This window comes from Palaemon carinicauda, chromosome 20 (genome assembly GCF_036898095.1).
Source record: "Palaemon carinicauda isolate YSFRI2023 chromosome 20, ASM3689809v2, whole genome shotgun sequence".
Classification (NCBI taxonomy): Eukaryota; Metazoa; Arthropoda; class Malacostraca; order Decapoda; family Palaemonidae; genus Palaemon; species Palaemon carinicauda.
This window is the reverse complement of record NC_090744.1, coordinates 70,938,667-70,961,166: the sequence shown is the minus strand read 5'-3', so window position 1 is coordinate 70,961,166 and position 22,500 is coordinate 70,938,667. Positions and strand designations below refer to the sequence as shown.

At 39.4% G+C, this 22,500-nt stretch overlaps 3 protein-coding genes across 3 annotated transcripts; all 3 read left to right on the top strand.

The window, feature by feature from the left end:
* The first annotated feature begins 815 nt into the window (after positions 1-815).
* LOC137659882 (uncharacterized) lies at positions 816-1,412 on the top strand. The gene has a single exon (XM_068394660.1). The coding sequence runs from the start codon at positions 816-818 to the stop codon at positions 1,410-1,412; it is 597 nt and encodes a 198-aa protein (XP_068250761.1).
* Positions 1,413-5,442: 4,030 nt separating this feature from the next.
* On the top strand, positions 5,443-7,530 carry LOC137659880 (uncharacterized). The gene is made up of 2 exons (XM_068394659.1): positions 5,443-6,321; positions 7,513-7,530. The coding sequence occupies exons 1-2, from the start codon at positions 5,443-5,445 to the stop codon at positions 7,528-7,530; spliced, it is 897 nt and encodes a 298-aa protein (XP_068250760.1).
* A 2,537-nt stretch (positions 7,531-10,067) lies between these two features.
* Positions 10,068-12,149, top strand: LOC137659879 (uncharacterized). The gene is made up of 2 exons (XM_068394658.1): positions 10,068-10,946; positions 12,132-12,149. Exons 1-2 carry the CDS (start codon positions 10,068-10,070, stop codon positions 12,147-12,149), a joined length of 897 nt encoding a protein of 298 aa, XP_068250759.1.
* The last annotated feature ends 10,351 nt before the right edge of the window (positions 12,150-22,500 follow it).

Genomic DNA, 22,500 nt, shown 5'->3' with positions numbered 1-22,500 from the left:
ATAGAGCTGCTAATAGGATCAGATTACTGTACTTTATTGCCACAAGTCATAAAAACAGTAGATAATATTCAATTATTGTCCAATGATTTTGGACTCTGCATTAGGGGTAGATTGGAACAGAAGGAAGGTGAAAAGAAGTACTGTGTTCAAATTAATCATATAAGCTACGATGACACTACTGATTGGCATTTCAGGGCTAAACCAAATGTGGGTAAATTAGTGGAGAATTATTTCTTAGATGAAAGTTTGGGAATGGAGTGTATCCCAAAATGTGGAGGTTGCAAATGTGGAGAATGTTCAGTAAAAGAAAATTTAAGTATTAGGGAAGAAAGGGAGCTCAAACTCATTGAAGATGGATTAACTTATGATGAAGAAAACAATGCTGATTTGACTACTAGGAAATGTAACCCCAGAGAATTAGACACAGAATCTGTTTGGCAAAAGGGTCCAGAATTCCTGTATCAAGATTCCTCGGAATGGCCTGTAAAACAGAGTACAGTATCGGATCTTCCTGATGTTGTTTTTGCAAGAGGGGCCTTAAATGAAGGAGAAATTAATTCAAGTAGCCAGGTGATTGATATCCAAAGATTTAGCAATATGAAAAGACTGTTATCAGTAATGGCTAGAATTATTAGTGCAATAAAGAAAAAATCGTTTAAGGCTATATTGAGCGATCCTAGTACAGAAGAGATACAGCAAGCAGAGTTGTATTTCGTCAAAAACGCTCAAGCAAGTTTGCCACAAGACTGGGAAAAGAGGTATAGACGTTTAGGACCAGTGTTGAGAGAGGATGCATAATCACAGTGGGTAGCAGGATGTCCAAGTGGTTGAAGGACAATTGGGATCAAAATCAGTTTATACTTCTCCCACCAAAGCACCCATTCCCTTTAATATACCTGTCTCACATACATCAAAAGGATCACAGTGGAGTTGAATCAAGTCTTGCTAGAGCTCAAGTGAAATATTTGATATTGGGAGCAAGGAAAACTATGAAATCTATTAGAAAACAGTGTGTAGTGTGTCGAAGAATAGACAAAATCTGTACATCACAAGCTATGGGAGAGTTCCCAAAAGAGGGACTTGAACATTGCCCTCCATGGCATAATGTTAGCCTAGATCTTTTTGGCCCTTTCTGGGTTTGTGATACTGTCAAAAGGAGAGTGAAAAGGAAAATATTTGGAGTAATTTTAAATTGCATGGTTACAAGGGCTGTACATTTGGACATTTCTGAGGGTTATGATATTCAGAACGTTCTTACTGTACTGAAAAGGTTCACATGTCTAAGAGGCTTTCCAAAGAAGCTTTACAGTGATAACGGTACGCAGTTGGTGTCTGCTAACAAGGAGTTGAGAGAAATGTTACTCATTGGAATAAAGGTTTTGTGTTTAACTTTGGGAAATTTAAAGGTTTAACCTGGGTATTTAATAAATCGGCTGATGCCCCATGGGAAAACGCTTGTAGCGAGTCGTTAATTAGACTGGTGAAGAGGTCACTCACCAGAATCATAGGTGAATCAGTCATATCTTTTGGGGAACTACAATCTGTAATGTATGAAGTTGCCAATATGTTGAATGAACGGCCTATTGGGTTCAAACCAGGGGAAAACTTTAACGAAGGGACTGTGTTAAGACCTAATGATTTACTATTGGGTCGATATACTATCGAAACTCCTTGTGGATTTTGGAATGAGAGGGTTAGTTTTAATAAGTCATATGCATCTAAGATGAAAATAGTAAATTTGTTTTGGAATAAATGGATGAAAATTTTCCAACTCTTATTGTAAGACAAAAATGGCATGTGAATGTAAGAAGTGTAATGAAGGGTGATATTGTACTTGTTAATGACCAAAATGCATTGAAAGGAGAATGGAAATTAGCACAAGTGGTAGAAGGGATGCAGGGAAGAGATGGTAAAACAAGGGATGTGATACTCAGATATAAGATAAATAAGTTTGGAAAACGGTATTTAGGAGAACCTGATAAACTAATGACCTGATCAGTGCATAGATTAGTGGTGATACTTCCGGTGGAAGAACAGTAGACTTAAGTGGCATTAATCTATTGTGGGGTGAGTATATTATGATCATCATCATAATAGTTTGTATTTATGTGGTTTTAGTAATATTCCAGTTAATGAAATTCATGTACATGTTAAGTTGGATAAATATTGGGGATTGTATTTAGTAATATTGTAACTTTTGGAATATTCGAAATTACTGAACATGTTGCTTTAGTTAGAAGCGGCATTTGTAGTGACTGTCGGATTGCTCCAAGGATAAGAGACTGTCGCAAAATTCTCCCATCCTTGGGATTTTCTTAGTTGTACTTTTCACCGCCTCAGTTGTCATTGTTGTGATTATTGTAGTGTAATTTCCATTCGTGATTGACATATCCTTCGTGTCATAGGGTGCAGTGTTATTTTTTTGTGTAAATTACAATTAGCTGGTTCTGCATTTGTTATGAAAATTTATTAGTAAACTTTACATTAATGTTCGTATTGTCATTGTATTCGGGGACATAATGAGGATACAGGCACGAGAAATTGTAATGGTCTGATACCGAAAATCCTTCAAGCAAGTTCTTTATGTTGGTGCGGGGAAGCAGTGCAAGACGGTGTTATGACTGACAAGTGTCGGTGGCAGTGTATAGACGGTTGGCGTATTCAATTAATTACCATGGCTAAGAATGGGCGGTCACATTGTAAGTTGAGCGAGTATGCATTTGTCGTGTGCTGTTCATTTTGCATTATCATTATTCATTGCACTATGACTATGCATTATTGTTAATGTATTATATATTATAAAATGTGATGTTATTAAATGTATTGTTGTTAAATGTGGTGAAAATCATGTTTGGATACCTATTTATATTGTCATGCTTTACAGGCGGCTGAATCAGATCAATAAAAGATACAGCAAGGCAGCCCAAGTTGTTATATATCCTGCACTACAATTCAGCAATTTCACTTAGCAGCCATGGAGGAACTGAAGAAGGAACGCACTACAGCCAAGAGGAGGTTCAATCGGAAGGTTGGATTATTCAAGGATGCACAGAGAAGAGGAGACTCGATAGAAACATTGGAAGGGTTGTACACTGAGGTTAGTGAGTGTTTCGAAAAAGTTGATGTTATCAATGAACAAATGATAGATACAATTAAAGGATGTCGAATCTTGTCAGGAATATGAGGAATATATCAAGGAATTGGAAACTATAAAATATTCATTACTTGGCGTGATAAAGGGAAAGACAAAAGTGAAAAATAATACTGTGCTTGCCTTGAAAAAACTTGAGCCTCCCAAATTTAGTGGTTCAGTGAGAGCATTTCCTGCTTTTGTAAGAGATTATGAAAGACTAGTTGTGTCACAACATGGGAAAGACCCGTACGTACTTAGAATATCATTAGAAGGGGAACCGAGGAGGCTTGTGGAGGATATAGATGATTATAAACGAATGTGGGATAGACTAAATGAAGCATACGGTAATGAAGGAAAACTGATCGATGCGATATTAGGAGATATAAGGGCATATAAACCGCTTAATGATAGTGATGACACAAAGTTAATTAATCTAATCAATACAGTAGAAAAGGTGTGGTTAGATGTAAGTAATTTAAGCTTGACTACAGAACTGGAGAATACTACTGTACTAACCCAAGTAGAAAGATTGCTGCCGTCGTTGTTAAAAAGAGAATGGGCCATTAAAGTGCAGGAATTAAATTCGGACAAATTTAAGAATTTGGTTACATTTCTGACAGATCATCGCAAGGCTCTGGAGTATTTACAAGATAATTCAAGAAGTGGTGCGACTAAGGTAACAGTACATACTGTGGAAAGGGAATTTGCAAAGGAAAATGAATTAGCAGAAGCTATAAAATTGTTGACTATAGGACAAGAGAAACTTCAAAATAAATTGTCTGAATGTTTAACCAGTTTATATCACATTAGCGAAGGAAAAAATACAGGTGGAATTAATAGAACAAGGTATAACAGTGATCAGAAAAGAAAAAATTGTCCTGTCCATGATAGTGAATCTCATGAATTGAAGGATTGTATGACATTAAGCAATGGTCAGCTGAAAATCAGATGGACTTTTTAAGACAAAAAGGTATTTGCTACGCCTGTCTCCGTACAGGACATTTCTCGAGGAATTGTGAGAAACGATTTACATGTAGGGTAAAGGTGAATGGAGAGGTGTGTGGCAAACATCATCATTCAAGTTTACACACACTATTTAACAATCCAAATTATTCAACAATTGATGCCACAAGTAACTATTTAAGTAAAACAGGTGCAATTCTGATGACTGGGTTTGTTAACAGTGAAGGGAAGTCTATCCCCACGTTGTATGATGCAGGAAGTAACATTAGTTTAATTACATTTAGAATGGCAAGGAAACTGGGACTCAAAGGTATTCCTATACAATTAACTATGACTAAAGTTGGTGATCACACAGAGGAGATGGTTAGTTGTGTTTATGAAGTATCATTAAGGGATCAAGCAGGAATAGAAAAACTTATAGAAGTTTGTGGCGTGTCTGAGATAACTGCTGTTCATCATCGTATGGATTTGGGAGAAATAGCAAGAAGACTGGAAGTGCAGGAGAAATACCTTCAAAGGCCGGAGGGACGTATAGAGCTGCTAATAGGATCAGATTACTGTACTTTATTGCCACAAGTCATAAAAACAGTAGATAATATTCAATTATTGTCCAATGATTTTGGACTCTGCATTAGGGGTAGATTGGAACAGAAGGAAGGTGAAAAGAAGTACTGTGTTCAAATTAATCATATAAGCTACGATGACACTACTGATTGGCATTTCAGGGCTAAACCAAATGTGGGTAAATTAGTGGAGAATTATTTCTTAGATGAAAGTTTGGGAATGGAGTGTATCCCAAAATGTGGAGGTTGCAAATGTGGAGAATGTTCAGTAAAAGAAAATTTAAGTATTAGGGAAGAAAGGGAGCTCAAACTCATTGAAGATGGATTAACTTATGATGAAGAAAACAATGCTGATTTGACTACTAGGAAATGTAACCCCAGAGAATTAGACACAGAATCTGTTTGGCAAAAGGGTCCAGAATTCCTGTATCAAGATTCCTCGGAATGGCCTGTAAAACAGAGTACAGTATCGGATCTTCCTGATGTTGTTTTTGCAAGAGGGGCCTTAAATGAAGGAGAAATTAATTCAAGTAGCCAGGTGATTGATATCCAAAGATTTAGCAATATGAAAAGACTGTTATCAGTAATGGCTAGAATTATTAGTGCAATAAAGAAAAAATCGTTTAAGGCTATATTGAGCGATCCTAGTACAGAAGAGATACAGCAAGCAGAGTTGTATTTCGTCAAAAACGCTCAAGCAAGTTTGCCACAAGACTGGGAAAAGAGGTATAGACGTTTAGGACCAGTGTTGAGAGAGGATGCATAATCACAGTGGGTAGCAGGATGTCCAAGTGGTTGAAGGACAATTGGGATCAAAATCAGTTTATACTTCTCCCACCAAAGCACCCATTCTCTTTAATATACCTGTCTCACATACATCAAAAGGATCACAGTGGAGTTGAATCAAGTCTTGCTAGAGCTCAAGTGAAATATTTGATATTGGGAGCAAGGAAAACTATGAAATCTATTAGAAAACAGTGTGTAGTGTGTCGAAGAATAGACAAAATCTGTACATCACAAGCTATGGGAGAGTTCCCAAAAGAGGGACTTGAACCATGCCCTCCATGGCATAATGTTAGCCTAGATCTTTTTGGCCCTTTCTGGGTTTGTGATACTGTCAAAAGGAGAGTGAAAAGGAAAATATTTGGAGTAATTTTAAATTGCATGGTTACAAGGGCTGTACATTTGGACATTTCTGAGGGTTATGATATTCAGAACGTTCTTACTGTACTGAAAAGGTTCACATGTCTAAGAGGCTTTCCAAAGAAGCTTTACAGTGATAACGGTACGCAGTTGGTGTCTGCTAACAAGGAGTTGAGAGAAATGGTTACTCATTGGAATAAAGGTTTTGTGTTTAACTTTGGGAAATTTAAAGGTTTAACCTGGGTATTTAATAAATCAGCTGATGCCCCATGGGAAAACGCTTGTAGCGAGTCGTTAATTAGACTGGTGAAGAGGTCACTCACCAGAATCATAGGTGAATCAGTCATATCTTTTGGGGAACTACAATCTGTAATGTATGAAGTTGCCAATATGTTGAATGAACGGCCTATTGGGTTCAAACCAGGGGAAAACTTTAACGAAGGGACTGTGTTAAGACCTAATGATTTACTATTGGGTCGATATACTATCGAAACTCCTTGTGGATTTTGGAATGAGAGGGTTAGTTTTAATAAGTCATATGCATCTAAGATGAAAATAGTAAATTTGTTTTGGAATAAATGGATGAAAATTTTCCAACTCTTATTGTAAGACAAAAATGGCATGTGAATGTAAGAAGTGTAATGAAGGGTGATATTGTACTTGTTAATGACCAAAATGCATTGAAAGGAGAATGGAAATTAGCACAAGTGGTAGAAGGGATGCAGGGAAGAGATGGTAAAACAAGGGATGTGATACTCAGATATAAGATAAATAAGTTTGGAAAACGGTATTTAGGAGAACCTGATAAACTAATGACCTGATCAGTGCATAGATTAGTGGTGATACTTCCGGTGGAAGAACAGTAGACTTAAGTGGCATTAATCTATTGTGGGGTGAGTATATTATGATCATCATCATAATAGTTTGTATTTATGTGGTTTTAGTAATATTCCAGTTAATGAAATTCATGTACATGTTAAGTTGGATAAATATTGGGGATTGTATTTAGTAATATTGTAACTTTTGGAATATTCGAAATTACTGAACATGTTGCTTTAGTTAGAAGCGGCATTTGTAGTGACTGTCGGATTGCTCCAAGGATAAGAGACTGTCGCAAAATTCTCCCATCCTTGGGATTTTCTTAGTTGTACTTTTCACCGCCTCAGTTGTCATTGTTGTGATTATTGTAGTGTAATTTCCATTCGTGATTGACATATCCTTCGTGTCATAGGGTGCAGTGTTATTTTTTTGTGTAAATTACAATTAGCTGGTTCTGCATTTGTTATGAAAATTTATTAGTAAACTTTACATTAATGTTCGTATTGTCATTGTATTCGGGGACATAATGAGGATACAGGCATGAGAAATTGTAATGGTCTGATACCGAAAATCCTTCAAGCAAGTTCTTTATGTTGGTGCGGGGAAGCAGTGCAAGACGGTGTTATGACTGACAAGTGTCGGTGGCAGTGTATAGACGGTTGGCGTATTCAATTAATTACCATGGCTAAGAATGGGCGGTCACATTGTAAGTTGAGCGAGTATGCATTTGTCGTGTGCTGTTCATTTTGCATTATCATTATTCATTGCACTATGACTATGTATTATTGTTAATGTATTATATATTATAAAATGTGATGTTATTAAATGTATTGTTGTTAAATGTGGTGAAAATCATGTTTGGATACCTATTTATATTGTCATGCTTTACAGGCTGAATCAGATCAATAAAAGATACAGCAAGGCAGCCCAAGTTGTTATATATCCTGCACTACAATTCAGCAATTTCACTTAGCAGCCATGGAGGAACTGAAGAAGGAACGCACTACAGCCAAGAGGAGGTTCAATCGGAAGGTTGGATTATTCAAGGATGCACAGAGAAGAGGAGACTCGATAGAAACATTGGAAGGGTTGTACACTGAGGTTAGTGAGTGTTTCGAAAAAGTTGATGTTATCAATGAACAAATGATAGATACAATTAAAGGATGTCGAATCTTGTCAGGAATATGAGGAATATATCAAGGAATTGGAAACTATAAAATATTCATTACTTGGCATGATAAAGGGAAAGACAAAAGTGAAAAATAATACTGTGCTTGCCTTGAAAAAACTTGAGCCTCCCAAATTTAGTGGTTCAGTGAGAGCATTTCCTGCTTTTGTAAGAGATTATGAAAGACTAGTTGTGTCACAACATGGGAAAGACCCGTACGTACTTAGAATATCATTAGAAGGGGAACCGAGGAGGCTTGTGGAGGATATAGATGATTATAAACGAATGTGGGATAGACTAAATGAAGCATACGGTAATGAAGGAAAACTGATCGATGCGATATTAGGAGATATAAGGGCATATAAACCGCTTAATGATAGTGATGACACAAAGTTAATTAATCTAATCAATACAGTAGAAAAGGTGTGGTTAGATGTAAGTAATTTAAGCTTGACTACAGAACTGGAGAATACTACTGTACTAACCCAAGTAGAAAGATTGCTGCCGTCTTTGTTAAAAAGAGAATGGGCCATTAAAGTGCAGGAATTAAATTCGGACAAATTTAAGAATTTGGTTACATTTCTGACAGATCATCGCAAGGCTCTGGAGTATTTACAAGATAATTCAAGAAGTGGTGCGACTAAGGTAACAGTACATACTGTGGAAAGGGAATTTGCAAAGGAAAATGAATTAGCAGAAGCTATAAAATTGTTGACTATAGGACAAGAGAAACTTCAAAATAAATTGTCTGAATGTTTAACCAGTTTATATCACATTAGCGAAGGAAAAAATACAGGTGGAATTAATAGAACAAGGTATAACAGTGATCAGAAAAGAAAAAATTGTCCTGTCCATGATAGTGAATCTCATGAATTGGAGGATTGTATGACATTAAGCAATGGTCAGCTGAAAATCAGATGGACTTTTTAAGACAAAAAGGTATTTGCTACGCCTGTCTCCGTACAGGACATTTCTCGAGGAATTGTGAGAAACGATTTACATGTAGGGTAAAGGTGAATGGAGAGGTGTGTGGCAAACATCATCATTCAAGTTTACACACACTATTTAACAATCCAAATTATTCAACAATTGATGCCACAAGTAACTATTTAAGTAAAACAGGTGCAATTCTGATGACTGGGTTTGTTAACAGTGAAGGGAAGTCTATCCCCACGTTGTATGATGCAGGAAGTAACATTAGTTTAATTACATTTAGAATGGCAAGGAAACTGGGACTCAAAGGTATTCCTATACAATTAACTATGACTAAAGTTGGTGATCACACAGAGGAGATGGTTAGTTGTGTTTATGAAGTATCATTAAGGGATCAAGCAGGAATAGAAAAACTTATAGAAGTTTGTGGCGTGTCTGAGATAACTGCTGTTCATCATCGTATGGATTTGGGAGAAATAGCAAGAAGACTGGAAGTGCAGGAGAAATACCTTCAAAGGCCGGAGGGACGTATAGAGCTGCTAATAGGATCAGATTACTGTACTTTATTGCCACAAGTCATAAAAACAGTAGATAATATTCAATTATTGTCCAATGATTTTGGACTCTGCATTAGGGGTAGATTGGAACAGAAGGAAGGTGAAAAGAAGTACTGTGTTCAAATTAATCATATAAGCTACGATGACACTACTGATTGGCATTTCAGGGCTAAACCAAATGTGGGTAAATTAGTGGAGAATTATTTCTTAGATGAAAGTTTGGGAATGGAGTGTATCCCAAAATGTGGAGGTTGCAAATGTGGAGAATGTTCAGTAAAAGAAAATTTAAGTATTAGGGAAGAAAGGGAGCTCAAACTCATTGAAGATGGATTAACTTATGATGAAGAAAACAATGCTGATTTGACTACTAGGAAATGTAACCCCAGAGAATTAGACACAGAATCTGTTTGGCAAAAGGGTCCAGAATTCCTGTATCAAGATTCCTCGGAATGGCCTGTAAAACAGAGTACAGTATCGGATCTTCCTGATGTTGTTTTTGCAAGAGGGGCCTTAAATGAAGGAGAAATTAATTCAAGTAGCCAGGTGATTGATATCCAAAGATTTAGCAATATGAAAAGACTGTTATCAGTAATGGCTAGAATTATTAGTGCAATAAAGAAAAAATCGTTTAAGGCTATATTGAGCGATCCTAGTACAGAAGAGATACAGCAAGCAGAGTTGTATTTCGTCAAAAACGCTCAAGCAAGTTTGCCACAAGACTGGGAAAAGAGGTATAGACGTTTAGGACCAGTGTTGAGAGAGGATGCATAATCACAGTGGGTAGCAGGATGTCCAAGTGGTTGAAGGACAATTGGGATCAAAATCAGTTTATACTTCTCCCACCAAAGCACCCATTCTCTTTAATATACCTGTCTCACATACATCAAAAGGATCACAGTGGAGTTGAATCAAGTCTTGCTAGAGCTCAAGTGAAATATTTGATATTGGGAGCAAGGAAAACTATGAAATCTATTAGAAAACAGTGTGTAGTGTGTCGAAGAATAGACAAAATCTGTACATCACAAGCTATGGGAGAGTTCCCAAAAGAGGGACTTGAACCATGCCCTCCATGGCATAATGTTAGCCTAGATCTTTTTGGCCCTTTCTGGGTTTGTGATACTGTCAAAAGGAGAGTGAAAAGGAAAATATTTGGAGTAATTTTAAATTGCATGGTTACAAGGGCTGTACATTTGGACATTTCTGAGGGTTATGATATTCAGAACGTTCTTACTGTACTGAAAAGGTTCACATGTCTAAGAGGCTTTCCAAAGAAGCTTTACAGTGATAACGGTACGCAGTTGGTGTCTGCTAACAAGGAGTTGAGAGAAATGGTTACTCATTGGAATAAAGGTTTTGTGTTTAACTTTGGGAAATTTAAAGGTTTAACCTGGGTATTTAATAAATCGGCTGATGCCCCATGGGAAAACGCTTGTAGCGAGTCGTTAATTAGACTGGTGAAGAGGTCACTCACCAGAATCATAGGTGAATCAGTCATATCTTTTGGGGAACTACAATCTGTAATGTATGAAGTTGCCAATATGTTGAATGAACGGCCTATTGGGCTCAAACCAGGGGAAAACTTTAACGAAGGGACTGTGTTAAGACCTAATGATTTACTATTGGGTCGATATACTATCGAAACTCCTTGTGGATTTTGGAATGAGAGGGTTAGTTTTAATAAGTCATATGCATCTAAGATGAAAATAGTAGATTTGTTTTGGAATAAATGGATGAAAATTTTCCAACTCTTATTGTAAGACAAAAATGGCATGTGAATGTAAGAAGTGTAATGAAGGGTGATATTGTACTTGTTAATGACCAAAATGCATTGAAAGGAGAATGGAAATTAGCACAAGTGGTAGAAGGGATGCAGGGAAGAGATGGTAAAACAAGGGATGTGATACTCAGATATAAGATAAATAAGTTTGGAAAACGGTATTTAGGAGAACCTGATAAACTAATGACCAGATCAGTGCATAGATTAGTGGTGATACTTCCGGTGGAAGAACAGTAGACTTAAGTGGCATTAATCTATTGTGGGGTGAGTATATTATGATCATCATCATAATAGTTTGTATTTATGTGGTTTTAGTAATATTCCAGTTAATGAAATTCATGTACATGTTAAGTTGGATAAATATTGGGGATTGTATTTAGTAATATTGTAATTTTTGGAATATTCGAAATTACTGAACATGTTGCTTTAGTTAGAAGCGGCATTTGTAGTGACTGTCGGATTGCTCCAAGGATAAGAGACTGTCGCAAAATTCTCCCATCCTTGGGATTTTCTTAGTTGTACTTTTCACCGCCTCAGTTGTCATTGTTGTGATTATTGTAGTGTAATTTCCATTCGTGATTGACATATCCTTCGTGTCATAGGATGCAGTGTTATTTTTTTGTGTAAATTACAATTAGCTGGTTCTGCATTTGTTATGAAAATTTATTAGTAAACTTTACATTAACGTTCGTATTGTCATTGTATTCGGGGACATAATGAGGATACAGGCACGAGAAATTGTAATGGTCTGATACCGAAAATCCTTCAAGCAAGTTCTTTATGTTGGTGCGGGGAAGCAGTGCAAGACGGTGTTATGACTGACAAGTGTCGGTGGCAGTGTATAGACGGATGGCGTATTCAATTAATTACCATGGCTAAGAATGGGCGGTCACAGTTGAGCGAGTATGCATTTGTCGTGTGCTGTTCATTTTGCATTATCATTATTCATTGCACTATGACTATGTATTATTGTTAATGTATTATATATTATAAAATGTGATGTTATTAAATGTATTGTTGTTAAATGTGGTGAAAATCATGTTTGGATACCTATTTATATTGTCATGCTTTACAGGCTGAATCAGATCAATAAAAGATACAGCAAGGCAGCCCAAGTTGTTATATATCCTGTACTACAATGCTTGTATCTTTGCTCTCCCCTCGCACTAAAAAGAACCTGAAATAACATGTATGTTTTTCTCACCGTTAACTGTTAACTGGGTGGTATCAGTTGAACAGGAAATTTCCTGTTGAATTGAAGATGAAATAATGTCTCTGTTTTTCTCACCGTTAACTGTTAACTGGTACGGTGTCGGTTGAACAAGAAATTTCCTGTTGCATTGAGTGTTTGTATACAAAGACGAGTCTCTGTAATAAAGTTACTCGAGTGCTTTCATCCTGTCTTTGAGTCACAACCTTCTCTCGGCTCGTCACATTGGTGACCCCGGAAGTCGAATCGCTCCTCCTGCCTTCCACCCCGCCTCGCCCCTCCGTCGTTGGTACTATGGCAGGCTCTTAGGAAGTTGGCGCTGCGGCTGCCCCATTGAAACTTTCGTCATTCACCAGTGGAGAGGCGTTTGTTTGGTTTTAGCGCGCAGAAGTCTAGTCCCTCATCAATGGCGTGACTTGCTCAACCAACAAAGCAGATTATGTTCTCGCGGCGATACCCGAGGACACCTTCCCGTAAATATCCGACTGGCTTTGTGAACAAGGAGACACCCCAATAGCATATGACGCCCTCAAAACATACCTTCTGCAGCAGTACTCGCCGCCCATATAGCAAAGCTTTTTCAGCTCTCTCAACAACCGTTGAGGGACCAAAGGGCTTTGCTTGCCCTCAGGGAAATGACCAGTATAGCTCGCCTGCAACCTGCCACAGACGGCTCTCCGTGTGAGGTGAACCTAATTCGTGCTCTTTGGATACGCCGTTTACCCGAACCTGTACGCGCTGCCATACCCGATGTCGATAGTTTACTCATAAAGAACTTGATGACCAAAGCCGACGCCCTTATGGACAGCCGCTTCAAGACCTCCATCAACGCCTCAACTCCTGACGAAGAGGACGCCTATTCAATGTCAACCGAAGCTGACATGAATGCCGTAGGACATACACGCCTACCCCGTGATGTGCCGAAGCGGCAACAAAGCCACCCACCACCCACCACTCGCTCTCGCCCCAACCAACGACTTCTACAGCCCCTTACTGCCTTCCATCCGCCGCAGCTTTGCTACTACCAAAACCGCGAAGAAATGTGCCAAGGATTGTCAGTGGCCAAAAAACGTGTAGGTAGGCCATTGCTCATGGCGGTGGCCTCCTGTATTTCTAATCTTTTCTTTATACTTGATGCAGGAACGGGCATGCGATTTTTGGTAGACATGGGTGCTTGTCATTCTCTTTTGCCAAGGGAACTCTTCAGGACACGACGTAGTCTGTCTACGTCTGCCGACGTCCTCTTAGTAGCTGCCAAGGATCTGTGATACCGACCTACGGTTATGAGAACCTCACATTATCGTTTGGAAACGGTAAATTTAATTGGAAGTTCCTTGTTGCTGACGTCACATTGCTAATCCTTGGTGCAGATTTCCTCTCTCATTTCCACCTTCTGGTCGATGTCGCCCACCGACGATTGGTCAACGCAGACTTGTACTTGTCGACACCTCTTCAACCCGCCCCCCTCCAACCTCGCTCTCCACATCAGCGCACCCACGGATGCCTACGCACACCTCCTCGCGTCGTACCCGGAAGTTTTCATTCCAGAACTTCGCCAAACGCCCACGGTTCTTGCCAAGCACGGTATTTATCACTATATCAAGACAACGGGACCCCCAGTCTTCGCAAAATTCAGACGTCTGGCACCGGAACGATTGACAGCCGCCAAACAGACGTTCATCGAAATGGAGGAAATGGGCCCTTGCCAAAAGGCCTCCAGACCATGGTTGTCACCCTTACACATCGTTCTGAAGAAAGACGGCTCCCTCCGTCTGTGCGGGGATTACAGGCGCCTGAACATACAAACAGAACTGGATCACTACCCCCTCCCAAACATCGCCAACGTGACCTCCTAACTGCAGAAAGCGAAGGTTTTCTCTACGCTTGACCCCCTGAAGGAGTATTATCAGGTGCCTATGAACCCAGAAGACATCCCCAAGACCGCCATCACCACTCCGTTAGGTACATACTCCTTCAATTACTCCTGTTTTAGCCTTCGAAATGCTGGGGCCACGTTTCAACGTCTCATGGATGGCATCTTAGGGGACCTCCCTTCTGTGTATGTTATGTGGACGACATACTTGTGTTCTCCTCCTCAAAAGAGGAACACCTCCGTCACCTGCTCATTGTCCTCGACTGCCTGCAACAAAACGGCCTTGTAGTCCGGTACGACAAGTGTATCTTTGGCGCCAACGAAGTGTCGTTCTTAAGGCACTGCATCACTCCTGAAGGAGTCCATCCCCTCCCTGAGAAGGTAGCAGCCGTACAGGACTTCCCCGCGCCCTCGACCGTCAAAGCTCTGCAGGAATTCTTGGGCATGATCAACTATTATCACCGTTTTCTGCCAGCCATTGCCGCCACTCTTGCTCCCCTCTACGCTTCCCTCAAGGGCAAGCCGAAGGACCTGAAGTGGGGTCCCCTTCAAGAAGCAGCCTTCTGCAATGCAAAGAAGGCCCTATCAACTGCTGCAGCTCTCACTTTTCCTATCCCATATGGCCCTCTCCTTCTCTCCACCGATGCCAGCGACGTCGCTATTGGGGCAGTACTCGAGCAGGTGGTCAACGGCTCACCCCGCCCCTTGGCCTTCTTCAGCAGAAAAATGTCCAAGGCAGAATCAGGTTATTCTACTTTGGATCCCCAATTGCTGGTGGTGCACTTGGCTGTCCGTCACTGCCGCCATTTCTTAGAAGGTATGCCCTTCGTCATTCGCACAGACCACATGCCTCTGGTGCACTCCTTCACTCGACAGTCTGACGCCTGGTACGCCCGTCAACGCCGACATCTCTCCGCCGTGGCTGAATACAATTGCACCCTTTAATACGTCCCTGGGAAAATAAATCGCGTTGCCGATGCCCTGTCAAGAAACACGTTGGTTGCCGTTCAACTGGGACTGGATTACAATGCTTTGGCTGGAGCCCAATGACAGGATCCAGAGTATCAATCATGTAGGACATCCTGCACATCCCACCGTTGGGAAGACTTCCCCCTCGAAGACTCCAACTGGTAGACCGCGACCTTGGATTCCTGCTCCCATGCACCGACAGGTGTTTGATTTCATTCACGGCCTTTCACATCCCTTGTACTGTTCTACTGCACAGCTGCTGAAGACGAAGTTCATTTCGCACAGCATTTCTAAGGATGCTAAGGATTGGATCCGCGCCTGTACTTCTTGCCAAACTTTCAAAGTACATCGAGATACGGATTCAGGTGTGGGTACCTTTCCTCAACCTCAGCGTCTTTTCGCACACATTCACGTCGGCGTTGTAGGCCCCCTACCAACATCACAAGGACATCGTTACCTGTTTACCATCATCGACTGCTCCACTCATTGGCCTGAAGCCATTCCCATTGAAACTGCAATGTCTGCCGCATGTACATCTGCCTTACTCTCAAGATGGATTGCAAGATTTGGTATCCTTGAGCATATTACTTCCCACAGGGGTATCACTTTCACCTCTCAATTGTGGACATCATTAGCGAATCTCTTGGGCATCACCCTACATCAGACAACTGCCTACAACCCCGCTGCCAATGGAATAGTTGAACGTTTTCATCGCACCCTCAAAGCAGTTTTGATGTCCCGCTGCAAGGATCCCAACTGGTTTACTTAGCTTCCCTGGGTCCTCCTTGGACTAAGGACCACTCCTAAATTTAGATTTGGAAAATGTAAGATTTGCAGATGACATAGTTGTGTTTAGTGAATAATTGGATGCATTACAAAATATGGTGAAAGATTTGAATAGAGAAAGTATGAATGTAAGACTGAAAATGAACATGAGTAAAACTAGGATAATGATCAATGAAAATGCAGAGGGACAGCAAATGAGAATTATGGACAAGTCTCTGGAGATTGTTAATGAATATACGTAATTTAGCCAGACAGTAAGTGTTTCACCAGGACATGAAATTAAAATTAAAAGAAGGCTAAGCATGGAATGGAGGGCATTTGTAAAAACAAAATGAGGTAATGAAAAGTTAAATAACACTTTCCCTAAAGAGAAAAGCATTTAATGAGATGCTCTTGTCAGTATTAACTTATACATCAGAAACTCGGAGTCTTACTAAAGCCTTAGAACATGAACTAGTTTCAACTCAAAGATCTATGGGAAGAATAATGATGTCAATAACACCAAGAGTAACATGGACACAAGGGCACGCTAAAGTAGAGGATATTGTGGAGGATTTATTTTTACTTTATTTTTATTTTTTTGTTTTTTGCCAAATCCAGAGAGAGAGAGAGAGAGAGAGAGAGAAAGAGAGAGAGAGAGAGAGAGAGAGAATTTCATTTGCTTTAGTTTTGCTAGATCGCGCGAGTGTGTGTGTGTTTGTGTGTGTGTTTGTGTGACTGCGGTGCGCGCCGAAGAGCAAGTGGTAGTTAGAGAATGATCGTTGGTGGGGAGAAAGACTGTTGGTACAAATGAGATTGTTTGTTTACATTTTTTAGTTAGGTTACGACAGTGGTGAATGTTTCGGAGCGAATGCTTTTTTTATTTGACTGCAGCATAAGGCAGTTGTGTGAGTGCTGGATAACTATTTATATATTTTCGACCAGCGTGGAAGTGTTTTTTTGATTTTCAAAGTAAGTACAGTTTTGTTTATCTTTGCTTGTCGTGATTGTGAATGATAGGAACAATTTATTATTTATCTTTGATTATAGTGCGATAGTTCAGTTAGCTAGAAGTGTTCGTAAGTGTTTTTCTTTTTTATTTTGGCAGGCTGCGATTCCTCCTTTGAGAGAGATATTTTGAACATTGATTGATGACCTGGCTTGTTATAAGGGACTTGGAACTGACTGCTATTTTAGATTTGGATTTAAATTGGTAACGACTTGGCTGTAAGAAGGAATTTTCGGATGATGATGATGATGATGATGATGATGATGATGACATCCAGGACCCCAATTAGGGAGGCAGTGGTGGCAATTTGCCACACAGTGGATTGTTGACCACAAAGCTGTGGTAGTTGCCTTTAAAAGACTGTTGGCCCTTGTGTGGACGAAGGTGTCCACTCAGAAATATATAAAATATTTCTGTTTATGTTTGTGGTTGTGGTATATTTTAGCTTTTAAGTTTTGTTAGGGTTTATTTGATTGCAGAAGTTTTTTCTAATTAATGTTTATTTTGTGTTAAGTTAAGATTGTATTACTGAGTTGTGATTATTTTTTGGATATGGAATATGGTTGGTGATTTTTAGTATTAAGTGTTTGGTTTTAGTGTTAGGAAATATAGTTTTAAGGTTATGTTTAGTTTTTTTTACCTTCTGTTAAAGAGTCTGGTTTTAGATAACGTAAGGGGAAAGTTTGTGTTGAGGAGACAATTGTCTGTTTAGTGTGATTCAAGGGTGTGGGGGTTGTTTGTGCAACATCCCGCCACATTATTTTGGCGCCCGAACAGGGACTGCCGAGGTGGGATAGAAGCTGGACTGTTGGACGAAGGACGGAATTAGGTTAAGAATTTAGGATTAAGGTTGATGAAAAATGGAGGAGCAATTAAGGGTTTTGAGGGAGGAATTGCGGCTGAGTAAGGAGCGTGAGGAGAGGTTGCTAGTAGAGAATGAGAGGTTGAACTGGGAGAATGCGGCGATGCAGAAGGAGCTTAGGGAGTTGAAGGGAACTGTAGAGAGAGTGGAAGAGGGTGTTGAGATGAGGATGCGAGAGAATGAAGAACGAATGGAGAAACGAATGGAAGATATGATGGGGCAAGTCATGGGGATGATGAAAACTATAATGGGGGAAGGTGCAGTCGGAGGAGTGTCCTCAGCTTCGGGTAATGGGTTGATAGTGGATGAGAAGGTTAAAGTTAGTGATAATGGGAAAGGAAGTGATAGTGATAGTAGTAATAGTGATGGTGATATTGAAGATAAGGGAATTAGGCATAGTAAGGATGAACAGAAAGGTGAGAGGAAAGATGAAAGGAAAGGTAAAAGTGATGTGAAGAAAGGGAAGAAAAAGTATCAGGCTGATAGCAAGGACGATCGTGAATGGGTGAAAGTGGTAAGTAAGAAAAAGGGTAAGAAAGGAATGGTTAAGGATAGGAATTTAAGTGTGGAAGTGGATTCATTATATTCGAATGAGGAAGAAGGTAACAAGGGAGTAGACAGTGATGATAGCAGTGAGAATGAACGTGATGTGTGTAAGACTGTGTTTATGAGAGAGGTACCTCGGTGTGAAAGGTTCAATGAGCATAGCAGTAGGGATGTATATGATTTTTTCAAGGAGTATGAGAGGTATTGTCAGGATAAGTATGGTGATAGTAAAAGAGTTTGGGCTAGGGAGTTAGGAGAATATTTGACTGGGTATTTGTTGACGATGTATGGAGTGATAATGAGTGTAGGGGACGTTGATTATGAAAGTGTGAAACAGAGAATAATTGAGCAGGTAAAACGTATGAAAGGGAGTGTTAAGTATAAGCGTAAGAATGATTTTGATGAAGCACGGATGAATGCAGGAGAAGCGATATCAATGTACGTATGTAGGTTGGAAACTTTAGCTAGGAAGAAGTATGGGGATGAAGGTATAAATGAGAATAAGGAGTTAATGAGGAAGTTTTTGGCTACTGTACCCGAGAATGTTGCCGAGTTTGTTAATTTGAAACGGAAGGAGAAAATGAGGTGGACGAAAGAAAGATTGACATGGGATGATATTTTAGAGATAGTTGAGGATTACGAGTTGGATAGATGTATGAAAGAAAGTAAATCTGTGAGTGTAAGAACTGGAATGGAGGAAAGTGTGCCAGAATTTGTTAGTTTTAGAGATGCTGTTATGAGAGGACCGATGAGGGTAGCTGATAGTGTAGTAGATAGGAGTGTTAGGGCGAGTAATGTGGGAATACCTGTAAGGACAAATGAAGGGTTTAGGCAAGGGAATCAGGTTTGGAGGGATAGGAGTGCTAGTGCGCCGCAAGATAGGTCAGGTAGTTGTATCCGTGAAGAGAAGTGTTATAGATGTGGGAAAGTAGGACATAAGAAGAATGAATGTAGATGGGCTCTAGGTGCTTGTTTTGGATGTGGTGAGGTAGGGCATAGAATTAGTGAGTGCAAGAAAGAGAAAGGGATAAAATGTTATCGGTGTGGTATGACAGGGCACATAGCGAGTGGATGTCGGAGTAATCGTACAAATGTGATTTGCGGTAATTGTGGTAAGGATGGTCATTATGCTAGAATGTGCAAGGAGCCACGGGGTAAGTGTACTGAATGTGGTGCAGATGGGCATGTAGCTAGGGTATGTAGGAAGAAGGGAGTAAATCAGCCAGGATGTTCGGGAAACTAGAGTGTGAGAGGGTTCAGCTGGGTGAGTCCTCCTGTGTGTGTGGAAGGAATAGGATCAATGTTTGTGAGAATGGGATGAATAATTGGTTGGAAATGAGCAAGTATGAATCTAGTATGCATGAGAAGTTAGGGCTGGAAAATAAACAATTAGTGTTAGTTGAATATAGGAAAAAGAGGCGTTTGAAAGTTTTAAGTGAAGAGAAAGTGCAAGGGAAATTTATAGATAAAGGTAAGAATACGAATCAGTATGACAAGGGTGTAAATGTGCAAGTGAGTGTGGAGGATAAATGTATTAATACAGATGAAACGTGGCTGAGTATGAATGATACTTATAGTGTGTGTGGCTTTTCGTTAGATGATTTAAAAGAAAAAATGAATAACGCAAGAATGAGAGACAGGAGAATGATTAGTAGTATGAATGAATCTTTTACTAAAGTTGAGAATGTTTTTGATGAAATGGATGAACTGTTTACAGAAATGAGTGTAATTATAGGGCCAGATGAGAACGAGGTAGATATGATTGTGCATGATATATTAGATGATAGGGATTTAGATGGGAATAGTGTTAATGTAGCGAATGATTGTGATAAGGAAGAAGTGATTGAGAGAGTATATGGAGGCCCAGTTACTCGGAGTAGAGGTCCCGTTCCCGACTGCGACTGGGTTATGAAAAAAATATTGTAAGTGTTGTGTGAGAAGGATTTGGCAAAGTAAGGGGGGAGGAATGTGGAGGATTTATTTTTACTTTATTTTTATTTTTTTGTTTTTTGCCAAATCTAGAGAGAGAGAGAGAGAGAGAGAGAGAGAGAGAGAGAGAGAGAGAGAGAATTTCATTTGCTTTAGTTTTGCTAGATCGCGCGAGTGTGTGTGTGTTTGTGTGTTTGTGTGACTGCGGTGCGCGCCGAAGAGCAAGTGGTAGTTAGAGAATGATCGTTGGTGGGGAGAAAGACTGTTGGTACAAATGAGATTGTTTGTTTACATTTTTTAGTTAGGTTACGACAGTGGTGAATGTTTCGGAGCGAATGCTTTTTTTATTTGACTGCAGCATAAGGCCGTTGTGTGAGTGCTGGATAACTATTTATATATTTTCGACCAGCGTGGAAGTGTTTTTTTGATTTTCAAAGTAAGTACAGTTTTGTTTATCTTTGCTTGTCGTGATTGTGAATGATAAGAACAATTTATTATTTATCTTTGATTATAGTGCGATAGTTCAGTTAGCTAGAAGTGTTCGTAAGTGTTTTTCTTTTTTATTTTGGCAGGCTGCGATTCCTCCTTTGAGAGAGATATTTTGAACATTGATTGATGACCTGGCTTGTTATAAGGGACTTGGAACTGACTGCTATTTTAGATTTGGATTTAAATTGGTAACGACTTGGCTGTAAGAAGGAATTTTCGGATGATGATGATGATGATGATGATGATGATGATGATGATGACATCCAGGACCCCAATTAGGGAGGCAGTGGTGGCAATTTGCCACACAGTGGATTGTTGACCACAAAGCTGTGGTAGTTGCCTTTAAAAGACTGTTGGCCCTTGTGTGGACGAAGGTGTCCACTCAGAAATATATAAAATATTTCTGTTTATGTTTGTGGTTGTGGTATATTTTAGCTTTTAAGTTTTGTTAGGGTTTATTTGATTGCAGAAGTTTTTTCTAATTAATGTTTATTTTGTGTTAAGTTAAGATTGTATTACTGAGTTGTGATTATTTTTTGGTTATGGAATATGGTTGGTGATTTTTAGTATTAAGTGTTTGGTTTTAGTGTTAGGAAATATAGTTTTAAGGTTATGTTTAGTTTTTTTACCTTCTGTTAAAGAGTCTGGTTTTAGATAACGTAAGGGGAAAGTTTGTGTTGAGGAGACAATTGTCTGTTTAGTGTGATTCAAGGGTGTGGGGGTTGTTTGTGCAACATCCCGCCACAATATTCTATTAACTTGTAAGAGAAAGAAATCGACATGGGCAGGACATATAATGAGAATGACAAAAAATAGATGGACATTAAGAATAACAGAAAGGTTCCCTAGGTATTGCGAAAAAAGCAGAGGAAGGACGCGGAGACGATGGATCCATGAACTAAGGAAATTTGCCGGCGTGAACTAGCACAGAAAGACCATCAACAGATGCCATTGGAAGGACATGTCCGAGGCCTTCGTTCTGCAGTGGACTAGTAATGGATGATGATGATGATGATATATGTACACAAACTTTGACACGTATGTATACATATACACACACGCACACCCATTTATATATATATATATATATATATATATATATATATATATATAAGAGAGAGAGAGAGAGAGAGAGAGAGAGAGAGAGAGAGAGAGAGAGAGAGAGATGCATGCACAGCGATAGAAATAGAGAATTTTTTTTACCAGTTTACTGCCTATTGAACGATTCTGCATATATGCTGAGGCCCTTCCTGTGTGGACGTTCTTTCGTTCCCTGGTGGCGCCGCCTTGTGTATGACACGGCCTCTCGTGTGGACTGATGTACTGGACAACTTATTACAAATGTTGAAATCATTAATGTCATATAGGACGTTATAATTGTATACATGAGGCTTAAAAAAGGCTAGAACTGTTCCATGTATCACGAAATTGGGTGGTTTCATTAGCAATAAAAAATAAATTTCTTTCAACCTAAGCTGATTCATGATACAAAGTAGGCTGCAGATGGGAGCCCCTGGCACTAAATCTAGGGTTATGGTAAAACTATAGGGCAACTGAATTTAGTTTCATTAGTGTTTTGGAAAATTTGGAACAAACCCCTAAAATTTTGTACACATAAAATTTCATAGGTTATTGCTTACTTAGTTTCATCGCCTTTGGCCTACCCTAGCAGGGAAGGACATTCAAATACTGCAGTCAACATTGTTTCGTGAAATTACACAATATGACTTTTCCATCATAAGATTCAAGAATACACAACATGCCTGAGGTCTTATTTCAGTCATGATCAGAT